At 40.1% G+C, this 13,067-nt stretch overlaps 1 protein-coding gene across 5 annotated transcripts in view; it reads left to right on the top strand.

Annotated features, from left to right (window-relative positions):
• The window catches only part of ATG5 (autophagy related 5), a 160,321-nt gene that overhangs the window by 60,468 nt on the left and 86,786 nt on the right, over positions 1-13,067 (top strand). For all 5 annotated transcript variants that reach the window (XM_062186564.1, XM_062186565.1, XM_062186566.1 and 2 more), the window contains exon 5: positions 7,532-7,694. In XM_062186564.1, coding sequence (XP_062042548.1) covers positions 7,532-7,694 — 163 coding nt within the window. The remainder of the gene's footprint in view (positions 1-7,531; positions 7,695-13,067) is intronic.

The following is a 13,067-nucleotide window of genomic DNA, read 5'->3' as shown; positions in this document are numbered from 1 at the left end:
TAGCTCAGAGGGTAAAGCCACTGCCTCCAGTACTGACATCTCATATTGGTGCCGGTTTGAGTGCTGGTTGCTCCACTTCTCATCCAGCTTCCTGCTAATGTGCCTGGGAAAGCAGCAGAGGATGGCCCAAGTGCTTGGCCTCTGACATCCATGTGGGAGACCTGAAAGAAGCTCCTGGCTCCTGGCTTCGGACTGGCCTAGCCCTGGCCATTGCGACTATCTGGGGAGTGAACCAGCAGATGGAAGGAAGATCTCTTGATTTCTCTCTCTCTCTCTCTCTCTCTCTCTCTCCCTCTCCCTCTCCCTCTAACTCTCTCTTTCAAATAAATAAATAAATCTTTAAAAAAGAATGAGAACATTTAAGAGAGTTGAGAGAGATAGCAAATTTTGGTTTTAGCATTTGATTCAGTTTATTTTATTTCTTTTTGCTTCTTTTTTGTAGCATCCTTCCTCACATCCTGAAAATGATATTTTGGTAAAAATATTTGAAAAATCCTCTCCCTTTCTTTACTCATTTGTACATGTATGTGAACATTTAAAGATTTTGTAAAAGTAAGCTATTTAACTCATATTTTTTTTCTGTTCTAATGCTGGGTGCACTATTATTAGAGGTGACTCAGTAATGAAATAACATTGCTATGGCAACACTTGTATGTTTAAGCAGATGCTAGATTCTTTATGGGTCATATGGAAAAGACATGTTCAGCTCTGCTCTCTTATTGTACCCTAATCTTACAGTATTACTAAAAGGTTGAAAAGGGTTATTTTTTCCACTTAGTTTGTAAATAGTTTTAGCATAGTATTGTTTGGTGTTATCTTTAGTGTGTCTGGACTCATTCCACACAGGCTGGCTTACTATTTTAATTAAAGGACACAAGTAATAAATGTAAATGGAACCATTTAAAATTACTTTTGTAAAAATGAAATTAGTTTTAGTTCATCAGATCTCTGATATGGAAGATTAATGAAAGCAAGTAAACATGTTGTCAGACTCACCCCCTTTATTTTGTGAGGATTTGGACTGAGAAGATAGGCACTTTGATACAGTTGCAAATGTGTGCTAGATTAGAAATGGAATGAAGCAAAGCCTATCTGTCATTTCATCATGAAGGTTTTAAAAGAATGATTTCCCACTCCTGCCTTCAGCCCATGGTGGCATGAAGCACACTGCAGGAGCTGAGGAAGCTTTCTTGGGTTCAGGCATCTGACACTGTTTTCACTGCCACCATTAGTGTCAGGCACATTGGCTGCCTTTTCCTGTGATTCCTCTCTCATGTTTCCTCTGAGCCCCCATCACTAAAGATTCGCTCCTTATCCTAGGGAGAGGGGAGGCATACTGTGTGTGTGTGTTGAGATTTATTTTATTTGAAAGAGTGAGGTCTTCCATCTGCTGGTTCACTCCCAGGATGGCTACAACGACCAGACCTTGAGGTAGGCTGAAGCCAGGTGCCAGGAGTCTCCTTCAGGTCTTCCATGTGGGCAAAGGGACCCAAGCACTTGGGCCACCCTTTGCTGCTTTCCCAGGAGCATTAGCAGGGAGCTGGATGGGAAGTGGAGCAGCCTGGACTCACACTGGCTCTCATGTGGGATGCCAGCATTGTAGGTGGCAGGTTTACCCTCTACACCATAATGCTGGCCCCAGGAGGCATTCTCTGTTGAACGGTAAGTATACGTAAATATCCGCTGCTATTTTGGTAGGCCCTTTTTTTGCCATGAAGACTAGTACTTTGTAATTGACAGCTATCAGTTAATGAAGTCAGGGTTTGTTAAGCTTAGAAACCTGCAAAACAATGGAAGTGGAAAAAGTAAGACTTTTTAGCACTTCCTGGTTACAGGATCTGTTGAGATTAGTATAAACACTGTCAAAAAGTACACCAAAATGATGTTTTCTTCAGACTTCTCAAAACACTGTTTTGAGTGATCTTAACTACCTCTTTCATTTTCAGCTTGTACACAGTTTTAAGAAATATGAATAGTACTTAAATAGGTGAAAAATTGCAACTTTTATATATTTTTTGGAATATGAACATTCATATTTTCAGCTACTCATTAGTAACAAAAATGTATAATCATATCAAATTGTACAGCATCTGAAAAGCCATTTTAAGCTTTTGATAAATACAAATCATATGTGAACATTTATCATATATATCAGGCTGTTTTGAAATTGAAAAGCCATTTTAGATTTATACATTAAGTTTACTAAATTTAAAAATTTCTAGAAATTATTGAAAATTGTGTGTAATATTTAGAGTATGTTAGGATTTTTTTTAATTTGATGAACTTTTTTGTTTTAGGGGTTGATTTAAAGACCTGAAATGGAAAACATTGAATTTAAGTAGAACTAACCTATTAAACTTCTTATTTGGTGTAGTATTAATCCTTTTTACTGTAATATAAATTTAAAATATGTTATCTAAAAATTTCAAAGAAGGAAAGAAAGGGAGAAGGAAGGAGGGAGTGGGGGAGGAGAAAGGGAATATCATTATGTTCTTAGAAGCACATCTACAAATCACACTGAATTTGTTAAAAACTAAAAATTAAAAAATTTTTAAAAAATGAAAAAATAAATAGAATTGACTTTCATAATGTTAATCCATTTGAATATAATAGAATTGATGTGTATGTAATATGTACATGTAATTCTTTGTCCAGGTCAGGAAGCCAAAAACAAATCTCAGTGTAGGATAAGCAAAGCCAATATAGCTGATTGGAAATTTATTATGATGATGATGTTTTTAAATTCATATGGAAAGCAGAGATAGAGACAGACATAGATAGGTCTTCTGACCTCTGGTCCATCCCCCTAATGTCTGCAGAACCCTTTGGTGAGCCACGCCAAAGCCAGAAGCCTGGAACTCAATCTGGGTTCCCGCGAGGGCAGCAGGGACCCGAGCACTCGAGTCGTCATCACCTGCTGCTCCGCAGGGTGTGCATTAGCGGGAAGTTGGAATCCAGAGCTGACACTCAAATCCACGTCCTCTCTTGTGAGAACTGGGTATCCCAAGAGGTGTCTTCACTGCCCTGTCAAACACTCACTCCCAGTTGCTTGGAAATTTCATTAAGCCAGTCCTTTCCCTCCCTTCAGTTCATGTTTCTCGTCTTTTGGTTCTGCCTTTCTGCCTCTGAAATGCTCCTTTTGCCTTTTCGTATGTTATGAAATGTTATAGCTTTTCATTGCATGTCTTCATGTGTGTATGTTTGAAAACATGCAGCTCAGTTCTTAGGGATGTGTAGTTCAAGAGCACCAGGCATTTGGAATTCCTGTCTGCACAGGGAGAGCTCCATGGCCCAGCGTGGTTTAGGTGTTCACTTCTGCTCCAAGCAGTCTGGCCAGTGGGTCATTACCCTTGTGTAGGGGCTCAGTGGCTACTTGGCAGAAACTGTGGGATTAGTTTGTTTTGATCAGGAGGAGGCATGAGCAGGGTAGGCTGATTAAACTGTCACTCATGATTAGTTCCTGATTATTTGTTTTTTAAAAACCTACATTTGGAGGACTGGTATTGTGATTGAGCAGCTTAAGCTGCTGCTTGACAGGCCTCATCCCATATTACAGTTGTGGTTCAAGTCTTTGCTGCTCTGCCTTCAATCCAGACCCCTGCTAATATGCCTGGGAAAGCAGCAGAAGATGGCTCATGTGGGAGACTAGGATGCAGTTCCTGGTTCTTGACTCAGCCCTGACTATTTGGCCACTTGGAAATGGAAGTTTGGGCCGGCGCCGCAGCTCACTAGGCTAATCCTCCGCCTTGTGGCGCCGGCACACCGGGTTCTAGTCCCGGTCGGGGCACTGATCCGGTCCCGGTTGCCCCTCTTCCAGGCCAGCTCTCTGCTGTGGCCAGGGAGTGCAGTGGAGGATGGCCCAAGTGCTTGGGCCCTGCACCCCATGGGAGACCAGGATAAGCACCTGGCTCCTGCCATCGGATCAGCGTGGTGCGCCGGCCGCAGCGGGCCTACCGCGGTGGCCATTGGAGGGTGAACCAACGGCAAAAGGAAGACCTTTCTCTCTGTCTCTCTCTCATTGTCCACTCTGCCTGTCAAAAAATAAAAAAATAAAATAAAATAAAATAAATATTAAAAAAAAAGAAATGGAAGTTTGCCATCCCTCTGTTGCTCTGCCTTTCAAATAAATCTAAAAAATAAAATTAACTTTTCATTTTTTAAAAAAGATTTATTTTTTTATTTGAAAGAGTTACAGAGAGAGAGAGACAGAAAGATCTTTCATCCTCTGGTTCACTCCCAACGTGGCCATATTGGCTGGGGCTGGGCCAGGTCAAAGCTAAGCGTTTGATCTGGGTCTTGAATGTGGGTGCAGGGGCCAGCGGACTTGGGTCATCTTAGGCTGTTTTCCCATGCATATTAGCAGGAGCTGGATCAGAAGTGGAGCAACCGAGACTTGAACTTGTACCCATATGGGCTGCTGGCATCGCAGGTGTCGGCTTAACCTGCTATGCCACAACACTGGCCCCTTCTATTTTCTTAAGGTTCTCTGTATCAGAGTTCTATGATGTTTATGAATACAGTAACCTGATTATAACTAAATGCTGTCTTCACCATTATTTTTTAAACTGTTTTTATTAAAGGGCCTGTGTAGAGAATAATTGTGAATATAATCATTCCTAATATTTGGGTCACCTGGAATAAGTGATATTGTTTAGTGGTTAAAAGTTAGGAGTCTTAATGTCAAACTATCTTATACCCTAGCTCTACTACTTGCAAAGTCAGTAACTCTTTGGACTCTTGTCATTCTCTGAGTTGCACTTTTCTTTTGTGAAATAGCTGTAATAATTCTATCTTTTTTTTTAAAAATTTATTTATTGGCCGGTGCCGTGGCTTAACAGGCTAATCCTCTGCCTTGCGGCGCCGGCACACCGGGTTCTAGTCCCGGTTGGGGCGCCGGATTCTGTCCCGGTTGCTCCTCTTCCAGGCCAGCTCTCTGCTATGGCCCGGGAAGGCAGTGGAGGATGGCCCAGGTCCTTGGGCCCTGCACCCTCATGGGAGACCAGGAGAAGCACCTGGCTCCTGGCTTCGGATCAGCAAGATGTGCCGGCCGCAGCGGCCATTGGAGGGTGAACCAACGGCAAAAGGGAAGACCTTTCTCTCTGTCTCTCTCTCTCACTATCCACTCTGCCTGTCAGAAAAAAAAAAATATTTATTTATTTATTTGAAAGTCAGAGTTAGGCAGAGAGAGGAGAGGCAGAGAAAGAGAGAGAGATCTTCCATCCACTTGTTCACTCCCCAATTGGCTGCAACAGCCAGAGCTGTGCCGATCTGAAGCCAGGAGCCAGGGGCTTCCTCTGGGTCTCCCACGTGGGTGCAGGGGCCCAAGAACCTGGGCCATTTTCTACTGCTTTCTCAGGCCATAGTAGAGAACTGGATCGGAAGTGGAGCAGACGGGTCTTGAACCTGCGCCCATGTGGGATGCTGGCACTGTAGGCGGCCGCTTTACCTGCTACGCTACAGCACCAGCCCCAGTAATTTTATATTGAGTATTTTTCTGAGAACTTAATTAGATAATAAGTATAAAAAGCCTTAGTACATTGTCACATCCAAAGTGTTCAATAAATGTTAGCTCTTGTTTCTTTTTTTTTTCTGTGGAAAGTGCATTAGTCATCTCATTTATTACTTATTGGTCCAATCATTATTCGCTCAACTGCTAAAAGATTCTGAGAAGGTATAGGACGTAAATTTAGCTGTTTGACTTTCAAAGCTGCTTTTCTACCTCACCATTGATTTTTTGAAGATTTTTATTTTACTTTATTTGAGAGTTAGAGCTACCGACAGTGGGAAGGAGAGAAAGATCTTTTTTTATTTATTTATTTTTTTTTTGACAGGCAGAGTGGATAGTGAGAGAGAGAGACAGAGAGAAAGGTCTTCCTTTTTGCCGTTGGTTCACCCTCCAATGGCCGCTGCGGCCGGCGCATCTCACTAATCCGAAGCCAGGAGCCAGGTGCTTCTCCTGGTCTCTCATGCAGGTGCAGGGCCCAAGGATTTGGGCCATCCTCCACTGCCCTCCCGGGCCATAGCAGAGAGCTGGCCTGGAAGAGGGGCAACCAGGAGAGAATCCGGCACCCCAACCGGGACTAGAACCCGGTGTGCCAGCGCCACAAGGTGGAGGATTAGCCTGTTAAGCCACGGCGCCGGCCAGAAAGATCTTCCTTCCACTGGTTCACTCCCCAGATGGCCACAATGGCCGGAGCTGTGCTGATCTAAAGCCAGGAGCCAGGTGCTTTTTCCCGGTCTCCCACATAGGTGCAGGGGCCCAAGGATTTAGGCCATCTTCTACTGCTTTCCCAGGCCACAGCAGAGAGCTGGACTGGAAGTGGAACAGCCAGGACTATAACCAGCGCCCATATGGGATGCCAGCGCCCATATGGGATGCCAGTGCCGCAGGCGGAGGATTAACCCACTGTGCCACGGCTCCAGCCCCCTCACCAGTGATTTTATTTTTGAGTTTTGCATCTATTCTCATTCACATTGGTATAGGGAAAAAAGACTGTCCACTAACCACATGTTATAGGTAAGTTCAGATGTACATTATAACAAATTGAGCAACTATAACTATGTACTAGTAATTTTCAGAAAGGCTTAGCCCCCTGAATTTTTTTCATAAACATTATAAATTATAAGGAATAACAAAACTTAACCCAAACGAACAGTCTCTTAAAGGCTTAGAAATTAAGGGTGAATCCCCCAGAGTCAAAAAATAGAAGGAACTGAAGCTTGGAGCCGATAGTGTAGCACTTCTTGGAGAGTCCAGAATTTGTTTTTGGTTAATAAGAAAAGTTCCCGTAGAGTTAGGAGATGAGGTTAAAAGTTACTCGACTTAGAGTACACTACTCATATTCAAAGTATACACTTTAATAAGTTTATACCATAATTTATGTCATATGTATGTTGTTTCTTGTTTTTTCACTGTTAAAAATAAAGCTGTTGTTAACATTTGTGTGCAAGTCTTTACATGGACAAAGGCTATCATTTCTTTTAGCCGAATGCCTAGTTGTAAAATGGCTGGGTCAGGTGGCAGGTGCATGTTTACTCTTTAAAAGAAACTATCAGTGTGTTTTCCAAAGTGGTCATAACTTTACGTTCCCACCAGCAGTGTCTGCAGGTTGCATTCCATATCTTTGCCAATTCATAATATGGGCAGTTCAAAAGCATCGAGGGTCTTCACAGAGTTTGTGGAAAAGTGAAATTAAGACAAGTTTATTTTGGTATAAAAACTTCTTGAAATCTATGCATATGTTTCTAAAATAGAGATTTTCTATGAACTTATTGAAGACCCCTCATGTATTTTAAAATTATTTTCTTTTACTGTCTTATTCTATGTTATAAACACATATGAGGATTATTTGAGAAAAGTACAAAATTTGGCAAATAGGCTATTTCCAAGTTAAAAAGCATTGAGGCTTATTGCAGTGGTTATAGATGATTGGTTACAAATATTGGGAAAATTGGTGATTACAGTTCTTCTTTAAGAAGCTAATTTTACAATGTGTCTACCTGTTTTATATTGTGTTTTTTTCTTTGATAGAGTTTTCCAGAAAAGGACCTTCTGCACTGTCCATCTAAGGATGCAATTGAAGCTCATTTTATGTCTTGTATGAAAGAAGCTGATGCTTTAAAGCATAAAAGTCAAGTAATTAATGAAATGCAGAAAAAAGATCACAAGCAGCTGTGGATGGGATTACAAAACGGTAACTATAGCAGTGTTTGATTTCAGAATACCACTTTAGGAAACACAACTCAGCCGTACTGTGTGATTGACACGCTGTAGAACCGGTAGTGTGAGTTTCTGTCATCCTTTCCCTTAGATCTTCCAGCATCACTCTGTTCATGGATTCTCTAGCATTTGACTGATTCCCTACCCGTAATACATGATAAAGTAAACTCTGTTTAGCTTTTGAAGAAAATACCATTCCTGCTAGGCTAGTGCCCTTCTTCAGGTGTGTCCCCTCTAGGATCACAACAGAAAACTCTGGGCACAGAGCAGGACAGCTCCAGCCTCTGCTTTCTTAGAACAATAGACTTGCTTGATCTTTGGATTTTCTTTCTTTGCTGTGATTTAGAAAATAGCCCAAGGAGACAGCTGAGGGCAAACAAGGAACTCATCTCTGTATTTCCCAGATTTTGAAGTTCTTGAGTCCTTAATCTTTTCTACATTGATTGCCTTATAATGCTTCAAACAGTTGTTTAATGCACAGGCAGTCCTCACTTGATCATTCCATTATGCTTGAGGTTTTGTTATTGTGTTTTTAGGTAAGTAACACCCATTTCCCAGTATGTGGTTCAAATTTCAGTTATTATGGCATGTTAACTGTAAATAATTAGATAAAACACAAGTTTGCTACCATTTCACTGTAGAAATCATCACATAACAACAAATGTGCCTGTTATCAGTGACAAATCATGTCATTCATTCGGTGTCTGCTGGTGTTTGGTCATGGTACATCTGTTCCTCATTTCACCCATGCCTTGAAGCATGTAGTTGTGTTCTGTGTCTTCTGCAATAAACCCATGTATCATTTTTTAAAAATGGGTCATTGAAAAAGAGGATTGACCAAGAAAGAAGGATGGATATACAGTAAAAAACAAAACAGTGATAATGTGGGAAATGAAATTTGGATAAAAGGAAGTGGAGAAATAGCTGACTTAGGGAATGTTGGCATGGCTGAATTTCAAGAGACTAGAAATGCAGCCAGTGCAGCTTACTGAAGGTGAACTTATTGACATAACTAAAGAAAATAGCTGTGACAAAAAGGATACAGATGTCTCAGAGGAAGTTAATGCTATTAAAAGATCTTCATGTTAAAGGAAGTCTCAGAAATATCTCATGACATTGAAAGCACAAATAATAAAATGTAGGGAATTGATTAAAACGGAATTATTTCAGTTCACCAAGGCATACAAAAGATGAATAATTTGCCTGTAAGTTATACAATGAGAAAGCAAGCACTCTTGGGTGATAGTTAGGTTTATTAAAAAGAAATAAAAAAACATTGCAGGGTACTAAGTATTATTTTACTTTTTATTTTCCTGTATACATTTGTAGCCAAACAAATTTGGCAAGTTTTTTGTAAGAATCATAATACAATCATAATTTTCCCCATCAGTTAAGACCATATTTCAGTTTCATTCTGCATCGTCACTTTTCCATTCCCACATTGCCATGCAAAACTAGAACATCCTATGTTTTACCTATATTTGATAGTTATTTTTTGCTGAAAAGTAACAGCAAATTGAGTTCTGTTATTTCAATGACTACAATAAAGTAGAAAATGTCCAGCCTCCTAAAACAACGATTTTTTACAAAGGTGATCTAGTTTTAATTTTTGAACTATATTATTATGTTAAGGAGATGTTTATAGTTATTTAGTATTTAGTAACTTTCATTATGCAAAATTCAAGGCTTTATTGTGACTGCAGTAGCATATAAATAATTCATTACAACCTATATTATAAATTACATCATCTCATTTCTTATTTTTTTGGTTTTAAATTTCTTCAGTTTGCTGTAAGTTATATGGAGTTGGCCCTAGTTTCTTTTTTGTATGTCCAGTATTTCTCAGTAGCTGGAAGCCACTTGGCCATTTATATTATTGAGTACACAAATTATTGTTAAGTGATTAAAAAACTTGAGAATGTACCCATCCATTTTTTTTTTTTGCTTGCTGTTTGAAGAGATGTATTTTAGGAGACATGAATAAAAGGAGAGTCTAAACAGAAGAGGATTCATGTAGAGGGAAAACATTTGAGAATAATTTGACTCCAGAGTTTAAATAAATTATGTATAGGGGAAAAAGAAAAGTTGATGCTCTTGAAATCAGTTTTGGATTTGGTGAGTCTGCCACAAAGAACCAGAGGCTTAGCAGAGGATTCTAAAACAGGTTGAAATGTTTCAGATAAACAGTTAATGAAAAGAATGAAGGCCTGTTTTTTAATTCTCAGCTCTACTTACTAGTACTCAGGTCAAGTCCCACAGTCCCGTTGAGCTTCAGTTTCTTAACCTGTGCAACAGGAGGCGTCTCTAGAGGCTGCAACGAAACACTAAGACAGTTCATGTGAAAGTGTTTGAAAGGAAGTAAAACTGTCTTGATGAAAAGAATTACTGGAAGTCTCCGTGAGACTCCAGGACATGGATAGCAAACTGTGAATGTGGGCTCGCCACCTGTTTTTATGAAGATTTGCAGGAATTCAGCTGCACTTAATGGATTGATATGTTTTCTTGGATGCTGTCATGCCACAGTAACAGAGTCAAATTGTTGTGACAGAGACTATGTGGCCCACAAGTCCAAGAAATTTTTATCTTACTCTTTAATAAAACAGTATTTACCAAGCCATTGAAAGCTGGCTCATTCATTACTGACAGAGCATCACTCAAAATATCACATATTCTAGGGCAGGCATTTTGCCTAGCAATTAAGATGTTAACCTTGGAGGGGGCGGCGCTGTGGCGCAGTAGGTTAATCCTCCACTGGCAGTGCCGGCATCCCATATGGGCGCCGGTTCTAGTCCTGGCTGCTCTTCTTCCAATCCTGTGGCCTGGGAAAGCAGTAGAAGATGACCCAAGACCCTGCGCCCCTGCACCCATGTGGGAGATAGGGAAGAAGCACCTGGCTCCTGGCTTCGGATCGGCGCAGCTCTGGCTGTTGCAGCCGGCTGTTGCGGCCATTTGGGGAGTAAACCAACGGAAGGAAGACCTTTCTCCCTCTCACTGTCTGTAACTCTACCTCTCAAATAAGTAAGTAAAATCTTTAAAAAAAAATGTTCCTGGAACACCAGCATCCCATATCCAAATGCCTGCTCCTGATTCCAACTTCCAGCTAATGTGCACCCTGGTAAACAGCAGGTGATGACTCAAGTATTTGTGTCCCTGCCAACCATGTGGCAGACCCAGATTGAGTTCTTGGCTTCAAGATTCTTACTGGCACAGTCCTTTGTTGTCGCAGGCATTTGGGAAGTTAGCTGATGGGATCTTTCTGTGTGTCATTAAATAAAATGCTAGCTAGATCTAGCCTTTTCTCTTGGTATTTGTCTATTTAACTGCAACTCCTTGTTTTGTTATTTTTATTTTTTTAAATCTGTTTTATTTGCAAGGCACAAAGAGAAAAAGGAAAAAAAAAAAAAAATCCTATTGCTGGTTCACTCCTGATGCCTCTGTATCTGGGACTGGACCAGGCTGAATTCGGGAGCCAGGAACTCGACCTGGGCCTCCTATGTGGGTGGCATGGATCCAACTCCTTGGGCTGTCTGTCTCATCCAGTACACATTAGAAGGAAGTTAGAATATGGAGCAGAGCCAGGACTCAAACCCAGGTACTTTGATAATGGAGTGTGAGTGTACCAGATGGTCCCACCATGGCAAACATCTGCCTCCAACTCGTGTTTTAATGCTCATCTCATTCCACCTTATCTATATGAAGTCTTCCATTATGTTTTTAGTCAGCAAGTATTTATAGAACGTTCAATATGTGCTTAATTCCTTAGAACCTACTATGGTCTTAAGCAGAGAGTAAATGACTCTTTTATTATATTGCTTTCTAATGCCACCAGGAAGTAATACAAACAACTTTTCGTAAATAGTTTAATATAAGTATAAAATAGAAGAATACTTCACTTCAGATTTTTTATGGAAATGGATTTTAAGTTTCAGAATTTTTCTCTCTGAAAGAAGTTCCTGTTGGTTTGTGAAGTCGAAGATAGTTTACCTTCCTGTTAGTATAATTATAAATTTGTCAAAATTATGACATAGCAGATGGTAAATGTATTTCATTCAGAGCTGCACCTGTAGAGCAACTAAACAAAGATTTAAACAATTTTTGAATACTTTCAAATGCTAATTTTAATTTTGCAGACCTCTGTGAAAGAGAAATAAGAAAAGCTTATGAAACCAAGAAAACTCATTTAAGACATACTGTGCCTTTCAGTGTTTTTTATGGGTTTTCATTTTGGCTACAGAAATATTTCACCACCCTGTGAAACGAAGTGATCACCACAAAAACGAGAAGAAAGTAGTATTTTAATTTGTGTAGAGTTGCCACTACTTGTACTGGCTGTTTTCTGTTAAGTGTCAGGCTGTTTTTCTTATAACCTGGAGATCTGTGAAAATCTCTGAAACTGTTTTTGACATGACTTAGTTTTCAACCTTGCTTTTCTGAGACTATATTAATTCTGAAACAGAAGCAAGACAATCAATTCCATGGACCTTCAATTAAAGACAAGATTTGACTGCTAAAAATGTTTTTAAAATATATACTTTTTCTTAACTGGCTGTTTACTTTAAGATGAATTGTTATTTGATAATGGGCTATTTTAACTTAAAACTGCTTTCTCAAAGGAAATGGTGATTAGCCAATGGTGATGTTACAACAAGAGTTCTATTTTGCAAATACTTTTGTTTGGTGCATAATGTAAAAGATAAGTGTAATGATTCCAGCTCTTTGGAAGTTTGAGTGAGAGAGGCAGTGTGTTGTAATGTTGCCTTGCTTTGTCTTTGTTGAGTATAGCAGAGTATTGGACCGAGTCCACTGCCCTCAGGTGAAGCACTGTACCCCATGGCATATCACTTCTATCTGATAGAAGTTCCCTTTTTATTATTATTATTATTTAGAAAAAATATGTTTTTATTTATTAGAAAGGCAGAGGAGCAGTACAGACAAAAGACATCTTCCATCCACTGGTCCATCCCCCAAATTTCCACAACAGCTGGGGTTGGGCCACACTGAAGCCAGGAGCTTGAAACCCAATTTGGGTCTCCTGTGTTGGTGGCAGAAACCCAAACACTCAAGCCATCATCAGCAACCTCGCAGGATGTGCATTAGCAGGAACACAGAAACTGGCAGACCTGGGCACCAAATCCAGGGACTCTGATATGGGGTGTGAACAGCCTGTTAACTCCTGTGCTGAACACCTACACCTAAAATTGTCTATTACGTGTGAAATTGGTAATATCCTACAAGACTCAAATTCATGGACTGGAAAGCAAATTACATATAACCTCAACTATTATGATAGATTTTTTTCAATTTATTCAGAAGTTCTTCCTGGATGTGTAACTGCTGTTAATATGTC

Source organism: Lepus europaeus, chromosome 3 (genome assembly GCF_033115175.1).
Source record: "Lepus europaeus isolate LE1 chromosome 3, mLepTim1.pri, whole genome shotgun sequence".
NCBI lineage: Eukaryota > Metazoa > Chordata > Mammalia > Lagomorpha > Leporidae > Lepus > Lepus europaeus.
The sequence above is the reverse complement of the archived record's forward strand: the minus strand, read 5'-3'. Positions and strand labels throughout refer to the sequence as shown.